The sequence below is a fragment of the Vairimorpha necatrix genome, chromosome 11 (genome assembly GCF_036630325.1).
Source record: "Vairimorpha necatrix chromosome 11, complete sequence".
In the NCBI taxonomy this organism is placed as follows: Eukaryota; Fungi; Microsporidia; family Nosematidae; genus Vairimorpha; species Vairimorpha necatrix.
In genome coordinates, this window is record NC_088826.1 from 879,610 (window position 1) to 900,892 (window position 21,283).

At 27.4% G+C, this 21,283-nt stretch overlaps 3 protein-coding genes across 3 annotated transcripts; all 3 read right to left on the bottom strand.

Annotated features, from left to right (window-relative positions):
- Positions 1-7,654: 7,654 nt before the first annotated feature.
- On the bottom strand, positions 7,655-8,578 carry VNE69_11168 (putative SP-containing protein; the record flags this gene model as incomplete). Its single annotated transcript, XM_065475078.1, has 1 exon — positions 7,655-8,578. The coding sequence occupies one exon, from the start codon at positions 8,576-8,578 to the stop codon at positions 7,655-7,657; it is 924 nt and encodes a 307-aa protein (XP_065331150.1).
- Positions 8,579-13,639: 5,061 nt separating this feature from the next.
- VNE69_11169 (uncharacterized protein) lies at positions 13,640-14,407 on the bottom strand (the record flags this gene model as incomplete). Its single annotated transcript, XM_065475079.1, has 1 exon — positions 13,640-14,407. One exon carries the CDS (start codon positions 14,405-14,407, stop codon positions 13,640-13,642), a length of 768 nt encoding a protein of 255 aa, XP_065331151.1.
- Positions 14,408-17,239: 2,832 nt separating this feature from the next.
- VNE69_11170 (uncharacterized protein) lies at positions 17,240-18,124 on the bottom strand (the record flags this gene model as incomplete). The annotated part of the gene is made up of 1 exon (XM_065475080.1): positions 17,240-18,124. One exon carries the CDS (start codon positions 18,122-18,124, stop codon positions 17,240-17,242), a length of 885 nt encoding a protein of 294 aa, XP_065331152.1.
- Between the last annotated feature and the right edge of the window lie 3,159 nt (positions 18,125-21,283).

Genomic DNA, 21,283 nt, shown 5'->3' on the forward strand with positions numbered 1-21,283 from the left:
ATAACTAATGTGTCTAAAGTAAAAGGTAGACGTATTACACTTTGACATTTAATTTACACCAAAATATGAATGTCAACAAATATTATTATTTTCTAAATAAGGCAATCTAGGCCTGAAGATGCATATAATGTATGCTTCTGGGCCATATTTTGCATCCCTTAAAAGAAGTCTCAAAAGTAGGAGCAGACAGAAAACAAAAATTTTAAAGACTTTAAAAATGAAAAACACAAATCAGTATAATTTATTTAGATATTTGTAGCAAAATTTATCCTGGCAATGCTCATGGAATTCAGCTTTTCACAGACTAGTGGTTTTGTAAATTTATTTATGTTTTTGAACTTTACGCTACTAGGTTCATTATCCTTTAAACATCACTTCACAGATAGTCGCCTAAATGGCAATAAAATCCACATCTTTAGTCACTTTGCCCTCTAATCATTTTTTGATCATATACTCGTCGTCTTTTTAAGCATATGGGCTCTAGCGTCCTCTTTGGCATGATAGACTAGATGTATGTTTCAAGGTAAGACTGAATTTACAGTTCAATGATATTTGTTCACCTCCTTTCGTCTCATGACAATACATAAGGAACTAGTTTCACTGAGCGTTTTGAACCTGCATTGATAATTTAAAGGACCTCCTTTATAAAAAATGTCAAGATTGGTAAAACAGAAGAACCTTTTAGTGGTAAAATGCTTTATAAAAAAAAAATAAAATTCACAAAAAATTGTTTGAAAATGCAGAATATGCGTGGGCCTTATTCGTATCTAAGCTAAATAAAACAAATTTTCTCTTGATGGAATAAAGGCAACGTATTATCCGGTTCTAAGTAATAACTTATCATTTGAAAAATAAAGATGCTGCATTTGGCTAATTACAGTTTGTTGCACGAATCGGCATTTCTTATCCCCAAAAAACCTTGGACCTATATACAATCTTTGTCACATGCCTACAAATAAATGGATTTTGGATTCTTTTTAAGATATTTGGCCGGTCTAGGCGGAAACAAACCATGACAATTTCTATAAAGACATTGTACAGTTCCGTTCAACTTAGTTTATAAAAAACCAAATATTCAATTTATAAATCATCTTCTTTTATTATTTAACTTGAATCGTTTGTTTTTTTTAAGATTGTTTAATTTTTTCATTCCTGCATTTTTTTTCAATGGCGGTCACAAACGTCATGCATCAGTAACTGTTCTTGTAAAGGTTTCATGAATTAGTACCAGTTCATTTGCAAGAGGATCAAATTTTCTTAGTTTTTCATTCTCGATTATAGTAAGCCGGTCGTGCTGGTTATGCCTATTTCAAATTGAAATTTCGTTTTGTTTCTGTCAAACACAAGAATAAATGATTTATTGTTGGTCCTATAATCTTAGGAAATATCCTTGTTTCTACTTTTATTTCCGCACAATCATTTCCATAATCCTTCTACCGAGTGTCCTCGTATTTTTTTGTTTCCTAAACCTACATTCATACATAATAAGAGAAAATGAAAATAACTACCACGTTAAGTCTATTCATAAAATCAAAATCTAACATTTGTTCTTACTTGATGCGAAATAATTCACGTACTTCAAATGAATAATACAATGGTGACTTTGCCCTCTTGTCGACAGAAAATATTTCTTTCCTGTAGAAAGCAGGAAAATGCTTCAGATATAGCCTAATTTTTTCTCTTTACCAGTCGGGTAAAAGAGTCTCAAATGCTTACTAAATAATTTTATTCAGTTTTTTTTTCTTGAATTGTATGTTGTCAATTTCGTTGTAAAGCGCCCTTCTATTTCTATACGCATCCCTTGAGCCATCTCTACCACAAGCTATGCTTAATACTTAGATATTAGTTGATTGTAAACAAGTAAGATTTTTTCTCCGCTTCTATTTTAGGTATTGCTGCTTGTCTTGGCAAACCAAAAGACCTTCCTCATATTTAATATATTCAATTTTATTAATAGCTTACTTTTGCTTCTATATAAGATATCTATGGGGCCTCTTCCCATTTCATATTTAGGTAAGTATAGTCTTTCCTTGCATTTAGGATGTAGACAGGCCTGATACTTAATAATTTTATGTCGGATATCAAAATCGCAACTTTTGAAATTCATTGGTTCTGATTTTAATGGTCCAACATGAAATTTTTTTTACTATAGTTCATCCTTATTTAGCTCAAATCATACATTTGACATTTTTTTGTCTTTATAGTTTTCAGATCCTCTGTAAAATCTCCCTCTTTGCTTTTTCAAAAGTCTTTTTTATGACAGCACTTTTGACATTTTCAGTTATTTATAGGGCTTTGTATCCTTAATGTCCTTCTAGTACTGCTGCATCTTTACTACAGTAATTACAGTTAATTGCAGATCACTTCTAATCATTTCTAGTCCTACATTTTAAAACTTTTTCGTTCACTCGTTCATTAGTAAAAAAACAACGTCGGTCACTGCAAAGAACTAAGATCTTTAATAAACAAAAGAGAATTAATTGCAAAAAAACTTTAGTGCCTTCTGGCTTTTATTATAAATTGAGTTCAATTGCCTATTTAATGGGCATATACATAGTACAAACCAATTCGCCAAGATGGCCTCCTCATAATAAACCTCTTACAACCTTATTATTCATATCGTCTCCAATCCTAGTTTAGTCTCAATGTGCCATCTTTACCCGTGGCTTCAATGAATTAACTTAAAATTTAGGTAGATTATTATGCTATGAGTGTATATAGACTGGAATGATCTACAGAGTCGTAGTCTTATTTACATCTAGCAACAAAGTCAAAAGTTTTATATCACGCTTCTTTTTTTTGCTATATTAAACATAGCTTGTCACTTTGTTTCTTGGACTCATGTTTAACAATAACCAAAATTAGTTGTAATGACAAATTAATGTAAAATATAAAATATTTTTTACAAAATAAACTTCTAATAACACATACAGTAAAAAATACTTTACATAAAGATTCAAAATTTTGTTTTTTGAAAAAACAGTCTAATTAGATCTTAATAGGATAGACTTTTACACTATGTAAATTTTTGTTTGTTAAGTTCCACTCTAGACGCTTTGACTTTTGAAAAACAAGGCAATAAATAAAAAATGCTTTATTTTTATCTGTAAGGGTACTCGAGTGCGAATTTGGTTGGAAACATAGAAATAAGCCTTTTGTACTTTTAACCTTTCGTATACTAATCTGTAGAAATGTTTTGTACTGCTATGATGATAATTATAAGATGTATATTAAATGAAGGATACAACTTTTTCCACGTAAAATAGAAGCCACTTTTTCTTTTATAGTCGCAAATTTTTATTTTTAATAATTTTACTAAAAGCACATCATAATATTTTATTGATTTCTCGTTGAAACCAAAATCTTAGTTTGATCGCTAAATTTAATATTGAAGATCTATTATAAATTGTTTTGCAGATAATTGTTTTCAATAATAATATGGTGTTGTTTTGTCATTAAATTTATTATAATCTATTATAATAGTGAGCAAAAGAGAAAGTCTTTTAATTATTATTTTTTTTTCTAATATTTTAATATTTTCATTATACAGAATCTTTTCTTATTCTTTTTAATCTATTTATACTATAAATAGTTAATGGAATAAATTTTTTCATAGAGGATCATTGTAATTTCTGTACAATTTATTAAAACAATAAATTGTAACATGAATAAGTGAAAAAAGTTCATGTTTGTTCGTTTATTTAGATTTTAAAGTGATTTTTTGATCATAAAAAATATGTTAAATAATTTAAATAAGCTTGAAAATTATTATTTAAAAAACAAACATTTTAAAACATGATTTTTTTGGTACCATTTTGTAACACATTTTATATAAAACTATTGTTTAAATGTATGCAAAATTATTATTCAATACTATATATAGTTTTTATAGCTTAATATACGATGAGACCTTAAGTATGAAATAATTAGTTTAGAATTAAAATATATAAATATTGAAAAAGAAAGCAAATCATTCCCTCTTCCAAATTAAAGAGATTGTATTTAAATATAATATAGAATATAGAGTCATATAAAGACACTTTATTTCGTGATATGCTAAATGAATTTTTATATAAATATACGAAAACTAGACGAGGTTCATTCGGGGAAATTATACTTCAATAACATAGAGATTTACCTTCTTTTTTATTTTTATATAGGTTAGTATGTGTTTAATTAAGCTTCATATGTATCAATCGAGGATTATATTTCCACTTATTGCCAAAATATTCATTAATTATTTTTTGATTTGATTAAATTCATAATAACGACCTTTCAAGACATAAAAGCAAACTATCCACTGATAGAGAAACATAGAATAGCGCAAATAAAGAGAGATTAAAAAACGTAAAATTAAAAAAGAAGAAGAACATTTGTCTATAAAGTAACGAGACTGCGATGTCCATTATTTGATATAATATACGGTATTCTAAAATCAATTCTATATGTTACAGTCAAAGTGTACATTCCAGGCAATGTATACATTACCTAGTGAATGTATACATTCACTAAGATTTGTAGTTAAAGTATTCATTGTAACTGAAATGAACACATTACCTAGTGAATGTATACATTCACGAGCTCCCTCTAGTCAAAGTGTTGTATGTTAAATCCGTAGGTTAAATCGTTAAATTTGCTAGGAAACCTTAAACCTAACCTCTTTATTCGTGATGCACTGTGTGCTGTTGAATGTTGCTCTATCTGTGCAGTTTGAGAGAGTACACACTGGCTGATTGTTGGATGGTAAGTGAGTTATTTAAATTATATGTGTCCATAGAAATTAATAATTTTTAATTATTTTACCCTAAAAATAAAATGGATAAACAACCAATGAAAGATAAATTCTACCAGCACATTAACAATACTCCACAAAAAGCTAACGGCTTTCGTATGAATACGGAAAGATATGCTAAACTAATAAGTGATGTTAAATCCGCTAAATCAGCTCAGAAAAAAGAAAATCGTCACTTCTGGTTACTAAAACATTATGATACAGTGTATGTGAGTAATGTGGATAAACTAATTGCACCAATAGCAGATGAAAAAGTGCTGTATTATGTTACTGTTGAAGAATTGTTTGAAGTTTTATATGAAACTCATTTATCAATTGGACATGGAGGACGAGACAGAATGAAAAAGGAGCTTAACCTTCGCTTTAAAAATATAACAGCACAAGATATTCAAATATTTTTAAATAATTGTGAAGTGTGCCTTAAAAAAAGGGCGAATGAAAAGAAAGGCTTGGTGGTTAAGCCAATGGTGTTTTCTCACTTTAATTCAAGATGTCAAGTAGATTTAATTGACTTCCAATCACAACCAGATGATAATTATAAATTTATATTGGTGTACCAGGACCACTTAACAAAGTTTGTCATTCTAAGACCCCTAAAGAATAAGACAGCATATGAAGTTGCTGATCAACTCCTTCAAATTTTTTTACTATTTGGGGCATTATCTATTTTGCAATCGGACAATGGCAGAGAATTTGTCAACCACGTCATTGATGATTTCAAAGGTCTATGGCCTGAATTAAAAATTGTGCATGGAAAGCCCCGCCACAGCCAGTCTCAAGGCAGTGTGGAGCGTGCAAATCAAGATATTGAGAATATTTTAACCGCATGGATGCAACAGAATCAAACTAGTAATTGGAGTAGAAGACTGGGTTATGTGCAGTTTATGAAAAATCGAGCCCTTCACGCTGGTATAAAGCGAAGTCCTTACGAGGCAATGTTTGGACAACCCGCCAAGGTCGGCCTTACCTCTTCTTCCCTACCACACGAGGCATTAAGCAGTATAAACAGTGAAGAAGATTTGGAAAATATTCTTAAAAATATCAATTGTAATGAAGAAAGTATCCAGGAGATTACTCAAGTAGAAGTTAATGAAGAAGAGGATCTAGATCTAGAATCAGATAATCTTCGAGAAGGCGTCAGTGAATGGCTAATGAATGACAAGAAACAGTGTAGTTCATCACATGACAATGAGAACCGAAAATGTGATGGATGTGACATTTTACTCAATTCGGAATGCAATAAAATGTGCAATATTTGTAAGTTGCAATCACGCATCAATTATGTTCGAGCAGAAGCAAAAGAAAACTTGAACAAGCAAGCTAAGCGCATGAAACAAATTTCTGATGCTTCGCATACTCCGGCAGAGGTTGGAATGACAGTTAGAATTAAGGTACCGGAAGTTGATAGAGGACGGGGGGATTCACGTGCAGTACTAGGATGTTTATTAACAAAAACTGATGATGATTACTATCAAATCGGAACACGTAATGGTATTTTAAAAGGATTATATTCTAGATCTCAATTTAGCGTGTGTCCTGAAAGTATATTAACGCCAAATGATATTGAAAACAATGCAATTGAATTGCCATTACGTACTATAGCTACCAAACAGTCGATAGGTAGCGGACAGGGATTTTCCAAATGCCAATGCAAAACAAAATGCGCAACAAAAAGATGTGCATGCTTTAAAGCAAATAAATTATGCAACTCCAAATGTCATGGAAGGTTAAATTGTGGAAATAAATAACATTTTTTACTAATTTTACTTATGTTTATGTTTCAAATTATTCTTTCTTTTATATTGTATTTTTTTGCTTTATATTTATATCTTTTCTAATTTTATGTTTTGTCGCTTTAGTGCAATCATCATAGAGTCAATTATTAATTCATTTTTTCGATATATTTTATTTAATATTATAACCTATTTATGTTGTTCTAACTTTTGTTCTAATTATTATGTGTTTCAATTTAAAACTAAAATTTTTATTTAATATAACCTAGTTTTTACTGTTAAAACTCTATCATTGTGTGTGTTCTAATTTCAATTTCCCAATTCAACATTTATGTTTTAACCTGAATCTAGAACGGCGATCATAGTCTTGTGCCTGTAAAAAACTTGTTCCAACTTATTTTTATAAAATTCATCAATTATCGCTTGACTGCAGTTGGTTAGTAACCCTGCTTACATTGTCTAGATAATACATGCATTCACTAGTTAAAATGTTCATTTTAATAGTAAGTAAACACTTTGACTAGAGGGAGCTCGTGAATGTATACATTCACTAGGTAATGTGTTCATTTCAGTTACAATGAATACTTTAACTACAAATCTTAGTGAATGTATACATTGCCTGGAATGTACACTTTGACTGCAACATATACACCATCTTTATACTCTTGTTGTTAATTTAGATGACATTTTCAATGATAACCAGTCGTTTTCATATTAACTATTATGTTTTATTTTATTGCATAGTACTCATAATAGATTTTTTAATATTCATTTAAAATTTTATAATTTAAAAAATAAGTCCACATGTGAAGGTCTGGCGTAGCAAAACAAATACAAATCTTTGTAACACAAACTGATTTATAAGATCGATTAAATAGTAACTTATGTGAAATTTTATTAGAACACATTATAAATATTTATGTTGATAAAATTACAGATTTTAATATGTAGATAATTTAGTAAATATTTACTATAATACCATCTTTAAAAGACGTTATAAGCTATAAAATAGATAATATTTTGTTTATTTACTATATTTGAAAACATAGAAGATTCTATAAATATAATTAATATTTAGAAAAAAAATCACAAGACAATTATATAGATCTAAAAATGAAATATCTACGCACTAATATTCTAATTTTTTTTTATGGAAAATATTAATTTTTTGTTCATTATTGTAAATGGCCCTTTCCATATTTGAAATAATTTCAAAGCACCACCCGCATAATTTATCGGCCTTTGTAAAAACATTGTTCAGATTTTGGGAAATTTTCTTTAACGCGTTTTGTATAAGCAATTTTTTATCTTCATTAAAGTCAGTTAGATATTTCCATTCAAAAAAAATTTTAAACATCTCAAATCTGTCAACTAACAGAAATTCTTTTTCTAAAAAATTTAATCTAATTATCAAACTACTATAAAAATCTATTATTTTAGGCCCATCATATCTAAACGTGAGATACCTGCTAAAAGTATATTTGTTTATGGAGTATAAGACATTGATAAAAAAATCTAGCTGTTCATTTATATCCCCTGTGTATTCATCTTGAGGCATATTTAGTGCCTTTGTCTTGATTATATTAATGTATTTATTCATAGACTCACAAAATGAATTGAGTGTATAATGAATGTATCTTTTTGGTTTTTTAATGTTTTCTATTTCCTTTATATTTATATATTTTAAGAAATAACATTGTATATTCTTGTTATTATCTTCTAAATCCCATGTAGTATTGAGATCATACAATTTTTTGTTTAGAAGTTTATAGTCCGTTAACCTTTGTAGATTGTTAACATCCAAATTGATTACATCATTTTCCATGTTATTGTATTGTAGATACAAATTAAAATTATAAGAAGAAAACCTAGACAAAAAATAATAATTTTCAAACTTTTCTTCTAAAGTTTCATTTTTATGAGTATACTCACTATTAATTTCTACCTTTGACCTTTTATCTTCTGGATTATAAAGGACTGTTGGATATAAATGCAAATCACATGAAGAGAATGTATATTCTGGGCAGAATATTAATAACAAATACTGTAACATATATGGGCAGAAAACATAATATTTTTTTTGAAAGATCATAGGGCAAAAAAATGTTTGAAATTTTATTATATATTCAAATTGTCATGTAGAATCGAATATTATTAGAACCAAACACAAAAATATACCAAAAGTAAAGATTAAAGGAATTTTATTTGCTATTTTTCCTTTTCAACACTCATATAATACTATTGGAATGATTTGTATGTATATTATTATTTGTTATAATAAAGTCAGCATGTCATATAATAAAAATAAGGCTATGAAATGAATATCCAATATAACGCTTTCTGTACATAATATTGTTGTTTTTTCTAACAAATAAAAAACAATTAAATATTTATGATATATTTGGTCAACGTCTTTTGATATTAAAAATGTAGTCAATATTAATTTATAACTAATTAATGTTTTTTTTTACATGCGTATGGTTTCTCCTTTTGAAAACGGGATTGATATATTTTGTTTTATGTTATGCATCAACTCCTTTATTTTTTTTCAACTTCCATTTATGGTCGGAATAAAAAAAAGGAGAGATGTAATTTTTAGCAACAAAAAAACAGTTCTCTAATTTTACTTGAATATAGAATTTAAATCAAATATATTATTTTGTTCCATATGAAACCTTCAAATGTTTAAAGTTTAATATATGATACTGTCATGTCCTCAAAACCATGACATCTGTGTTTTACTGTGTTAAAACTTTAATCAGTAAAACACTGCCCCGAACGAATAGTCTAAGGCGGTGATCTCTAACGATCGGACATGAAACGTTATGTTTCATAAATAAATATAAATAGTCCAAAAAAGTTAGAAGACACCGAGCATGAAGAGTAACTTTAATAACAAATCAAATAAAAAGAAATATAATACAAATATTTTAGAAATGTATGTAAAAAACGGAGATATTACTCCGGTTCATGTCATTTTGAATTCAAAGACATTAAATGAACAAAACGAAAAACGAAATAACGAAGATGACTATATACAAGTCAAAATCAAAGTTCCAGACTCGGACCTGGAATTTACGAAGAAATTAAAAATAATAAAAAACATCGAAAAATTCGATTTCATTCCTTGGTTTAAGGAATTTGAAGAAATAGCCACACAGAACAAATGGAATGCTGAACAAGGCATCATGATACTACGAAATTTAATTACTGATCGACGCCTAGAAGCGGATATTTTCATTACAGATGCAGCAACAACCAAAAGAAACTTAATTAAACATATTTTTGAGCAAGATGCTAAAGAAATGTTGCAAGAAGCCTTTAAGGTAAAACAAATAGATTTTCTTTTTATAGAAAACTATTATGAAAAGATTTACAACAAGATAAGTATCTATAGCGCTTATTACGAAATAAGCAAATCGGAATTTAACAGACATTTAAGCGAATGCTTTTATCAAGGGTTAGGAAGAAACTCTACGTTTGAAATAATAAAACATAACTTAGGCGAGAACGTCTTAAATGCTTATAATCACCTAAAAAATATTGAGAAAATGATTCGAAAGAAAGCAGAAACTAAGAAAATAAACAAGGTGTCTAATGACGAGCCAGTATATCAAGAAAGAGAAGGATCATACAGTAAAAAGTTTTCAAACAAGACGAATAACCCAAGATCTTCGTATATAAATAAATGGTGTTCTATACACAAAAACACTAGCCACGACACCAAAGACTGTTATTACAATAAAGACCGACAAAATGAAAATAAGAAGAAAGAAACAAGAGAAAATCTTAAGATAATCAAAGAACCAATAAAAGTAATAAATGGAATTGAATTAGAAGGTTCAATTGAAAAGAAAGAAACCAGATTTTTAATCGATACAGGTGCCACAAGAAATTTTATTAGTAATAAAAAGATCAAAGAATTGAAAGTACCACCCATTGAAGATGTGGAAATCCAAACAAAATTTGCCAATGAGCAAAAAGAAATAACTAACAAAACAGTACTTGTTAGAATAACATTAAAGAATCTAATGAAAGAAAAATACGTAAGATTTTATATATTAAAAAACAACAGCGATGATGTAATATTAGGAAATGAATTCCTAGTCGCAAATGAAGCAGTAGTAAATTACAAAGAAGGAACAATTTATGTAGGAAGGGAGAGATTGAAATTTCTACATAACGACGAATGTTGCGAATTAGACGCAATGTTATTTGAGAAAATGAATGTGTGCAAACAGGTAGATGAATGTGCATTAAAAACAGAAAATAAAAAGAACTTTAAAAAAGATGAAAAAGAAAGAATTTATATTGACAGAAAAATGACTAAAGAATTTATTAAATTTGTCCACGAATTGTCGGGACATTGCGGGCAAGTAATCATGTATTTAAACTTAAAAAGATGGTACAACATCATAAACATTAGAACAGTGATCCGCAAGATATGCAATCAGTGTATCGTATGTAAAGAAAACAAGGATTTTAAACAACAGAATCTAGAAAGAAATAAAATCGATAGCAGTGCACCATTTGAAATAATAAGCACAGATATTTTTGGTCCTTTTCTCCTGGAGGAGTTTGAGGGCGACTCTCTAAACCATAAGGGTTATATCTTGACCATAACCGATGTGTTTTCGAGATTCACGAGAATTTGGTTTGGTGAGAAGTTTAGGAGTGAGGAAGTTATTATGTGTTTAAACGAATGAAGTGATGATTTTCCGAAGCCTAAAGCGCTAATTTCGGACAATGGTCCGCAATATAAAAGTAAAAAATGAAAGATTATACTAATAAAATACAAATCGAACATCGGCTAATACCGATATATTACCCTCAAAGCAATGGAATTTCAGAACGTATAAATCAAACAATTGCAGAAGTGCTGAGAATGAATATAGGAAAGAATATAAAACACATTATTAGGCAAATTGAACATCGGATAAATAATAATGTTAATACCACACTGGGAATTGCGCCTAGAGAAGCAATTTATAAGAATAGTTTTTATGACATTGAGAAAAGGGTTAATGTGCCATTTTTGCGAAAATACCTGCAGTTGAAGTGAACTATAGGCGACGTATGCAGTAAATGACATTGTATACTTAAAAAATTATAGCAATAATAAACTCGAGCGGAAATACTATGGGCCGTTTAAAGTTATGGAAATCGGCAAGAAAGGAAGTTGGGTTCGACTTAAAGACATGCCCAACTGGGTTCATATTAAACAGTTGAAGCTGTAGGGGGGCAGACTGTCATGTCCTCAAAACCATGACATCTGTGTTTTACTGTGTTAAAACTTTAATCAGTAAAACACTGCCCCGAACGAATAGTCTAAGGCGGTGATCTCTAACGATCGGACATGAAACGTTATGTTTCATAAATAAATATAAATAGTCCAAAAAAGTTAGAAGACACCGAGCATGAAGAGTAACTTTAATAACAAATCAAATAAAAAGAAATATAATACAAATATTTTAGAAATGTATTTAAAAAACGGAGATATTACTCCGGTTCATGTCAGATACCTATTATACTAAATTTTTATTGCTTATATGTTTTTGCAATTTTTTGTCAAAGGGTTAATCAATTTTAAAAACAATTCTGATGATATTTTGGAACTAAGCTTTGTGAAAATTATACTTAAAATAAGAATTATATTAAATGAAGTGTACTCACAAAAAAGTTCGATTTATAGCAGTATAACTATATTTGATTCTTACACATGAAAAGCACTAAATATTTTTTTATTAACCTCATGAAATATAGTGTTGTTGAAAAAAATTTTAATATATGATATATTAATATATTCAATGATACGTTATAAGCTAAAGCAGATAACATAATACATAAGTTCAAGAGCCATTTGTGAAGTGACAGTTCACTTTTAAGCCACTGTATAATGCTTATGCTCAAGACTCCAGATGGCTTCAGTCTTTTTTTGACATTTGTTTGCCGACCGCTTCTTTTCAGTTTTATTGTTTTACACTCAAGTTTTTTATATCATATCTTGTTTTTCACTCTATAGATTGACTCAAATATACTTTAAAGCACAATATACAAAAATGACTTTTATAAGGCCAAATTTAAACTCTCGTGTAAGTTCTGTGTTAAGTAATCGTCATATTTCACTATACAAAAAACCTTTTCTGTTTGGGATTGCACAACGTTTCTTTAGATCGTTAAAAAAGATAAGATTTCCTGGGATTCTCATTCTCAAATATATAGTTTCTCCTAGATAGTTATTAACCTTGGCTGTTAACTTTATTTTTTCTCTTTGTAAAATACAAGAGTATCAATTTTTTTATATCAATCTTTATTTCATTTTTAATTTTTTTTAGTTTGATAATTTCCCATTAACTCCAGTATTTTGCCTTGGATTTAAAATCTCAAAAATGAATTATGTTTTACCTAATAGTATATGTTTAAGGCGGGTTAGTCTAATCATCTCTACTCACAAAGAGGCATATGACGACCGAACAAGAGACATAAGAAGAAAAAGATGCTTCATTAAATATAAAATTTAATTTAAAGCGTGTTTAAATTATATATAATCGTATTTAACAAAGGGATTATAAATTCGACTATTTAAATACGAATTTATTAATTATATTTTAACTAATTATAGTGCAAACTATTCAAGAACTTACGATTTAGCTTATTGATTAAATTTTAGATTATATAGATACAACAACGGTATTTTAAATTGTACCCCAATCACTATAACTATTGAAATGTTTTTCTTGCTTTTTCACTTTTATGTATTTTTTTATTGCTAATTATTACATTCTCGTTGCCAATTCAGCTCATTTCTATATTTTTTTACATATATGAATAACGCAGTTTCCATGTTCATTTTCAAAATGCTTTTGTATTTTTCATTTGTTATTAGTCATACTGTGCCTTTAATTCGACAATATATTGTAATTTAAATATAAAAGTTAGCACCGCTTAGTTTTTTATTTTCTGATTTTAAAGTTATAATTTTAATTTTATTTCTATATATATATTGTTTTTTTTATTAGTTAATATTTTTATTAAAATGTATTAAAATCGTATACAAACATAGATATTATTATGATCTAAAACCAGCCATATTAGAACACATTTAAAATTTATTTTAAATTGATTTTTTAAAGATTTCATTTATACTTAAACAGTTAATGGATATAGCGTCAAGGTTATTACACAAAATTAATAAATTTTTAAGGATCTCATGTAACGCTTGTATTTCTTCTTTATCATTATTAATAGCATTTAGATAATGATGTATGAAAAAATTTACAAATATCTCAAATCTTTCAACTATTTGATATTTATTAGTCAAAATTTTACATCTAGTGGGTAAAGTGTCATAAAAATGGATTATTTTTATGCTATCAAATTTAATAAGGTACTGTCTAGCAGCGGTGTATTCTTTTATGCTATCAATAAACTGTTCAAAAAAATCGAATTGTTCTCTGATATCATTCGAATATTCATCATGATGAACAGCATTTACCGCTGTCCTAATAATATTTAAGTAGTTTTTTAGAGACGTATAGTATGGAAATAACTTCATTCGTATATTAGCTTTTTCATTAAAATACTTTTTAACTTCATTTTTAGGCATGTTTTTGATAAAATGTATTTTAAAATATTTTTTATCATCTTCATAATTCCAATAACTAATTTCAATATTCAATGCGTATTTTAAGTATTTATAATCTGATATATTTTGAAAAGAATTGATTTCGGAAGTAGTGATATTATTTTTCATGTCAACGTGCTGTACGTATAAATTATCACCGAAAATTGTAGTCTTAGATAAAAGATCATGATTTTTATTAAATTTAGAGGAGGTGATAAGATCAAAAAAACAATCATTATTGATATTTGATTTTCTCATTGTTTTTGAGATTTCAGTTGCAGTGTCAATTAGAGGAAATGCACGTGTTTCATTATTTTTAGTGGAGGTGGGGTACTTTAGACCCCCCCCTTTGAAGCGCTTCAATTTTTTTTTCGAACCCCAAAGCTGAAGTGCACAAAAAAAGAGGAGCAAGAAAGGGACAAAAATTTCTTATCACTTTAAACATTAAAAATACAAAATAAATATATATTTATGTACACAATTATATTTTAATACAAGTTTTTACAATAATATAAACCAATAAGCTAATTTTGCCCTTCTGATTTTTTAGAATTGGGGACAAAAACGCTCCCCTCTGAGAGTGTTCACTTTATAATTTTGAACCCCAAAAACGAAGTGCAAAATAAAGGAGAAGCAATCATTAGTACTCAAATTACTTGCATCTTCAAACAGTAAAAATACCTAATAAATATATATTTGTATACGAAATTTAATTTAAAAAAAGATTATAACCATAAAACTATATAATTCTTTATAACTTAACATATTTAAATTAAATTTTTTGATTTAACAATATGTGTAGATCGTTGAACATTTATTTAAATTTTCTTTTATAAATAATATTTATAATTTCAATTGTTGGTTTATTATGAAAGTAGATTTTTGAAGAAAATCTACTTTCATAATAAACCAACAATTAAAAAAAATTGAAAAAATAAGAAGGGCGAAAAAAGACACAATACTTCAAATGATTATTATAACTAAATCTAAAATTAATTTTTGTATAAAAGCATATATTTATTTGTTATTTTTAATGTTTAAAGTGATAAGAAATTTTTGTCCCTTTCTTGCTCCTCTTTTTTTTGCACTTCAATTTTGGGGTTCGAAAAAAAAATTGAAGCGATTCAAAGGGGGGGGGTCTAAAGTATCCTTCACCCATTTTTAGTTATTATCTCAGAACAGTTGCAAATAAAACATATTGTAACATGTATGGGTTGTTTTCTTTGTAATAATGTTGGGTTGCCAAAAAATATTGATATTTTAATTTAAAGCTTTATTTAAAAGTTCTATATTGCATTACATGTTTCAAAATTTTCATGAAATGTAACTGAACATAAAAATATATGTAGTTATAGACAGAGGCGCAATTTACGCGAACTAATTATACTAATGCTTTTGAAGTCATTTTGATGTAGTACTATTGAGAAAAAATAGAGGAAAAAAAATCATGAGAAAAGTAATTATAACAAGGATGCTATAAAATTTAATACCAACGATTCATATAAAGTAACACACACGTAAAATTTTATTTGCTAATAGAGATTTGTTTCACTAAATGTATAAAGCACACATTTATTGCATATTTAAATATTTGAATTGTTTTACAGTCCTCAAAAAATTCTACATAATATACAACACTTTTTTTTTTATTTTTTGCTTCATATTCCATATATTAAGGTATTTTTTACCTGCAGAGAAAGCTTGATGCGAAAGTCTTCTTTTAAATTATAAAATGAACATAAGAATAATTCTTACAAGGCCTAGAAAGTATTATATAACGAGTGTAAAAGCTTACTCATGTGTTTAAGAAAATACCCAGAGAAGAACTATAGCTTACAGAATTTCTTTTCTTTGAGTAACTTTTAGAGACTCCACGTATTATAAATGTTCCGTAATGTTATTCATTTACCATAGATGTAGAATTGTTAAAAAAATAAAAATAAAATCATCTGTAAAAACTTATTTGGACTAAAAGACAACTTGAGGTACGCACTTGGAGCCGTATTTTTGCCTATATGAAAAAATTTCAAAAAATACGTAGCACTTTTAATTTAAAAAAGATAAAACAATATATATAATTTATTTGGGTATAATATTCGGCTTATTAATTACTTTTCACAAGATACGCTTACAGTCTCATCTGGCAGTTGAATGACTTCCTTCTGAGGTTCACTCATTGGGCTCTTGAAGACCCCTTCCTGATCTGTATCAAGCCCATGTCTGGCTGACATAGTTAGGCTTTCTAAAGTCATTTTAAGGACTCTTGACTGTATATATGCTTCCGTTCTGGGTTAAAAAGATAAAACACATATTTATTAGATATAAAATATCTTTTTCGTCACATAAAGCTGTAAGACCATATCTTTATATTTATATATACTTATTTTATTTAATTCTCATTTTACATATATATAAAAAATTTTATACAGTAATATAAGTATCAAAAGATCAATACAGAATTGTTTTCTTTTTAAAATTGATTCTGCTTCGGGAGATAATTTTTTAAGTACTTCTTTATAAAATAAACATAGTTATAAAAAAAAAACAAAATTAAGCGAGAAAATTCTTATTGCTGGAAATGAAAGTAATAAACATAACTCTACTTTTTGTATTGAATAGTTTTGTTATTTATGATTTAGATCGCCGGAATTAAATTTGAATTTATTTAAACCAAAAACGACAATGAGTGTTTTTTTGTTCTTTTAAGTTCAAAAACATATCTTTGAATATTAACGCCCCTTCTTTTTAGCAGATACCAACATCTGTAGTTATTTGTCTCTTTAAAATCTTCCTAGTGTATCCTCGTCTTCAAACTAGATAGGTAGATATTTAAGTCTTTTTTTAGAACAAAAATACATGATTTACCGTCGATAATATGATAAATTATATGATATCCATTATATACTTCTATACAAAAAAAAATATTTACTAGATTTAAACCTTATAGCAATATTTAGATAATAATGATTAATGAAAACGGTGTTCATTTTTTTGTCATAATCTAATAATTATAAATAATAAATCTTTTTAATATTATTATAAAGGTTGTTGATTTATAAAATATTGTAATTGAAGTTTTTTTAATTGAGATTAACTTTTTGTGTTAGTTTCCCATAAAAGCTCTACGACTTTATTAGAATTTAAGGTTATCTTTCGTAGATTCGAAAACAACCTTTTAACTTTACAGTGTATCGTTTCAAAAGCGCATTGTATTGCATTTTTTTCGATTTCATTATAAATAATAATATATTTATATTCGAAAAATGCCTTAAATATCTCAAATCTATCGACTATATTGAATTCTTCCTTAAAAGTATTCATTCTGATAGGCAAATTGCCATAAAATTCCATTATTTTGGAACTATTATATTTATAACTTAAATTTTTGGCAGTAGTAAAGATTTTCAAATAACCGAAAATCTCTTCAAAAAAATCTAATTGGTCTTTTAAATCATCTGAATACTCATCATAAGTGATCTTATTTAATGCTATTTTAATTATAGTAAGCAATTGATTAAAATTTTTATAAAACACTGCAAACTCACGTTTAACGTATTTTTTTGATTTTTCAAACATTCTTATTTCATTTTCATCCATACGATTATTTTTGTGCCATTTAAGATTGTCATCATGATCTTCAATATTCCATATATTTATTTGATCACACAATTTCTGTTTCAATGATTTATAATCAATAATATTTAGTAGACCGTTGACGCCCAAAGTGATTATTCTTTTTTTTCTGTTAACATATTGTAGGTATGAACTATTATATTCTGAAGTACTAGACGAAGGATCTGCTTTTTTATTTTTTATTGAAGGGGTTATCAGTACATAAAAATCTGCACAATCAGTATCTAATTTTTTGTTATTTTTTGAATTATCTGGATAATAGAGAACCTTAGGGAAAAAATCAGGTTCTTTATTGTAGTTTTTCACCTCAGAACAAACTACTAAAAAAAGATATTGTAACATATATGGGGGTTTTTAATATTTAATTTAAATAAAATATAAAAACATGCACCAATTTAATAATCATAAGACCACAATAAAAACAGTGAATTTATATATACAATCCAAAAATTTACAAATAAAAAGTACATCAAAACTTTTTAAAAAAATTGTTGTTTTCATCTGTCAAAATAAGATTGCGTATTTAGCTAATAATTATAATCAAAAATAGAATGTCTGGATTATCTAAATAAAACCTCAATAGATGTTTTAAAACATAATAATAATTGTACTTATAAACTAATATTAACGATTTTACATAATGAATATTTGATGTACATTACTACATCACATAGACAGATGTCACCCCCATCATCTGTCACTTATGTCCGAAGACATGTCAACCATTTCAAGTGGCCTTTCAAGATGAAACACACAAACAAACAAACTTAAGTGGGATGGTCGTTACTACATTCGTAAGTACGCCAAAGTTTGTGTTTAGTGTTGACGGCCAAAGAGAACTTACAGCCCCCGCATTTGAGGCGCTACGATTTTTTTTTCAAACCCCAAAAATAAAGTGTAAAAAAGGAGGAGCAAAGAAGAAACGAAAATTACTAGGCACTTATGATATTAAAAATACTAAATAAAAACATAAAATAATTTTAAATTATATTTTAAACACATATATTTAATTAAAAATTTTATTTATTAAGATTTCTGCTGGGTCATTAGTGTTATTTCTTCTAAATGCAAACATATTAAAGAGTGTTTTATATCTTTAACTGTTCGATTTCGAACTGGTACTACTCTTTTTTACTGCAGACCAAGTTCCTTCGATTGTATTGATATGTACTCCATTCGTTGGATTTACGAAACCGATTGAATGGTTTACTGTATAGTGTTCGTAGATTCCTATTTTTTTTAAATTTACGTATCCTTTCCAACAATCTGTATATATTATGGAACCAGGTAGTACATACTCTTTGATTAGATCTTCCAAGGTTTCAGCCTTACTATTTTTTACTTGAATTAAAACATCCCCCTTTCAATTGTCCTTTCGACCATTCCAAGTACCCAGACTCCGTCAACTTTGTGCCCTTTATTGTATTTTCTTTTTGCGAATTTTGATTCATCGATTTCTACAATAACAATTGGGCCTCCAATCTTCTTATTTCCGTTAACATTTTTACTAACTTTACTAATAATCGTATTAATTGTTTTTTTACTCATAGATAAAATGGTTTTCATAGTTTTAGAAGGAGTAATATCAAGAAATAAAAAAACACCTGGCTTATTTTCAACCATGGCAGTCTTGCTTTGAAAAAAAGGTTTTTTTTTGTTAGAATTGTTTCTCTTCTACACGCTCTCGTCGAACATTTGAGTTCATTTGAGGCTTTTTTATTTAACTTTAAATTTCCTTGGGGGTTTTCTATATTGAAATTTATAAAATTTATTAAAATTTATTAAAATTTAAATTATTAATTACAACATATAATTAGACAATGTTGGTTTAAAATATAATTTAAAATCATTTTATCATCATATATATAAAAGAATTTTATTTAATTTTTTACCCCTCTTTTTTGTGGTTTCAAAAATTCTAAACTTCTTATTATTGCTTATTGTGTTATTATAATAGCAAAAATGAATTTAAAGCACTAATTTGAATATTATAAGTATGTACAATTAATGTTATTACTTTTTTGATTTAATTATTATTTTTGTAAAATTCAGTTCCAAAATATCGTCAGAATCGTTTTTTAGAATTTATTTGACCCTTCCACAAAAATTGTAAAAACATTTGACAAATAAAGATTTTAAATGTAAGTGTCAAAAATTGAGCTTAGAAGTTCATAAAATTATCTCATTGAGATTATTAAATGTTTTAAAACAATATTACTTCTTATATGTTGCTAAAAAGTATTTTTAAAAATCATGTTTTCTCCTTTTTAAATTCATTATCCTTAATGGAAACTTAACGGAAATTACCAATTAGGGACATATTAAAAACCAAACATTTAGATCCCGTTTTCAAAACGGGAAATCATACGCTAGTCATATATATAAAAGAATTTTATTTAATTTTTTACCCCTCTTTTTTGCCAATTTGAAATTTCTAAACGATATGTTCTGCACTTATTATGTTATTATAATATCAAATTTGAACTCAATGCTTAAATTTGATAATTGTAAGTGCGTATACTATATGTTAATACTTTTTTATTCTATTTATTATTTTTAGAAAACTCAGTTCCAAAATATCATCAGAATCGTTTTTTAGAATTTATTTAACCCTTCTATGAAAAATTGTAAAAATATTTAACCAATAATTATTTTGAATGTAAGTGTCAAAATTTAAACTTAGAACTTCCCAAAATTATCAAATTGAGATTATAAAATGTTTTAAATCAATACTTCTTCTTATATGTTGCTAAAAAGTATTTTTAAAAATCATGTCTTCACCCTGTCAAATTCAATCATCCCAAAATGGAAACTTAACAAAATTTACTGAGACGGGACAAATTATAAAACTAAACATTTAGATCCCGTTTTCAAAACGGGAAAGCATACACTAGTATTTTTATATAGTATTTTATTATCATAAGTGCCTAGTAATTTTCGTCTCTACTTTGCTCCTCCTTTTTTTACACTTCATTTTTGGGGTTCGAAAAAAAAATCGTAGCGCCTCAAATGCGGGGGCTGTAAGTATCCCAGCTCCAGTGTTGACAAAGAATAATTAATTAAAAAAAAAATATAAAAGAAAATCTGTCTTTGAAGGGGATGGAGTATAAGAGAAATAGAGAAACCATCAATAAAACATTATTAAATTATAACTTCTAGAAAGCTATTACAAAAATAGCAAAGTTCCTTTTATACAGGACAGAATATATAGAAAATACACTGTACTGAATATTAAAAAGTAGTTTTTACGCTCATAACAAAAAATTTCTAAGTTTTCTAGCATATGGGACATTAGTATTAAATATTTTATGCAAATAATTGATGTAATTCCTATGCGCATAAAGTTAAAAAGAATATTTATAATTTTTAAAATGGAATCATTTTATCAAATTAAATGATATAAATAAATCTTTTACGAAAGCAAATTTTTTCGCAAATAATTCAGAAACTAGTGTGTGATGAAAATGTAATTTTTTCAATTTTTCATTTATTTTCTGAAAT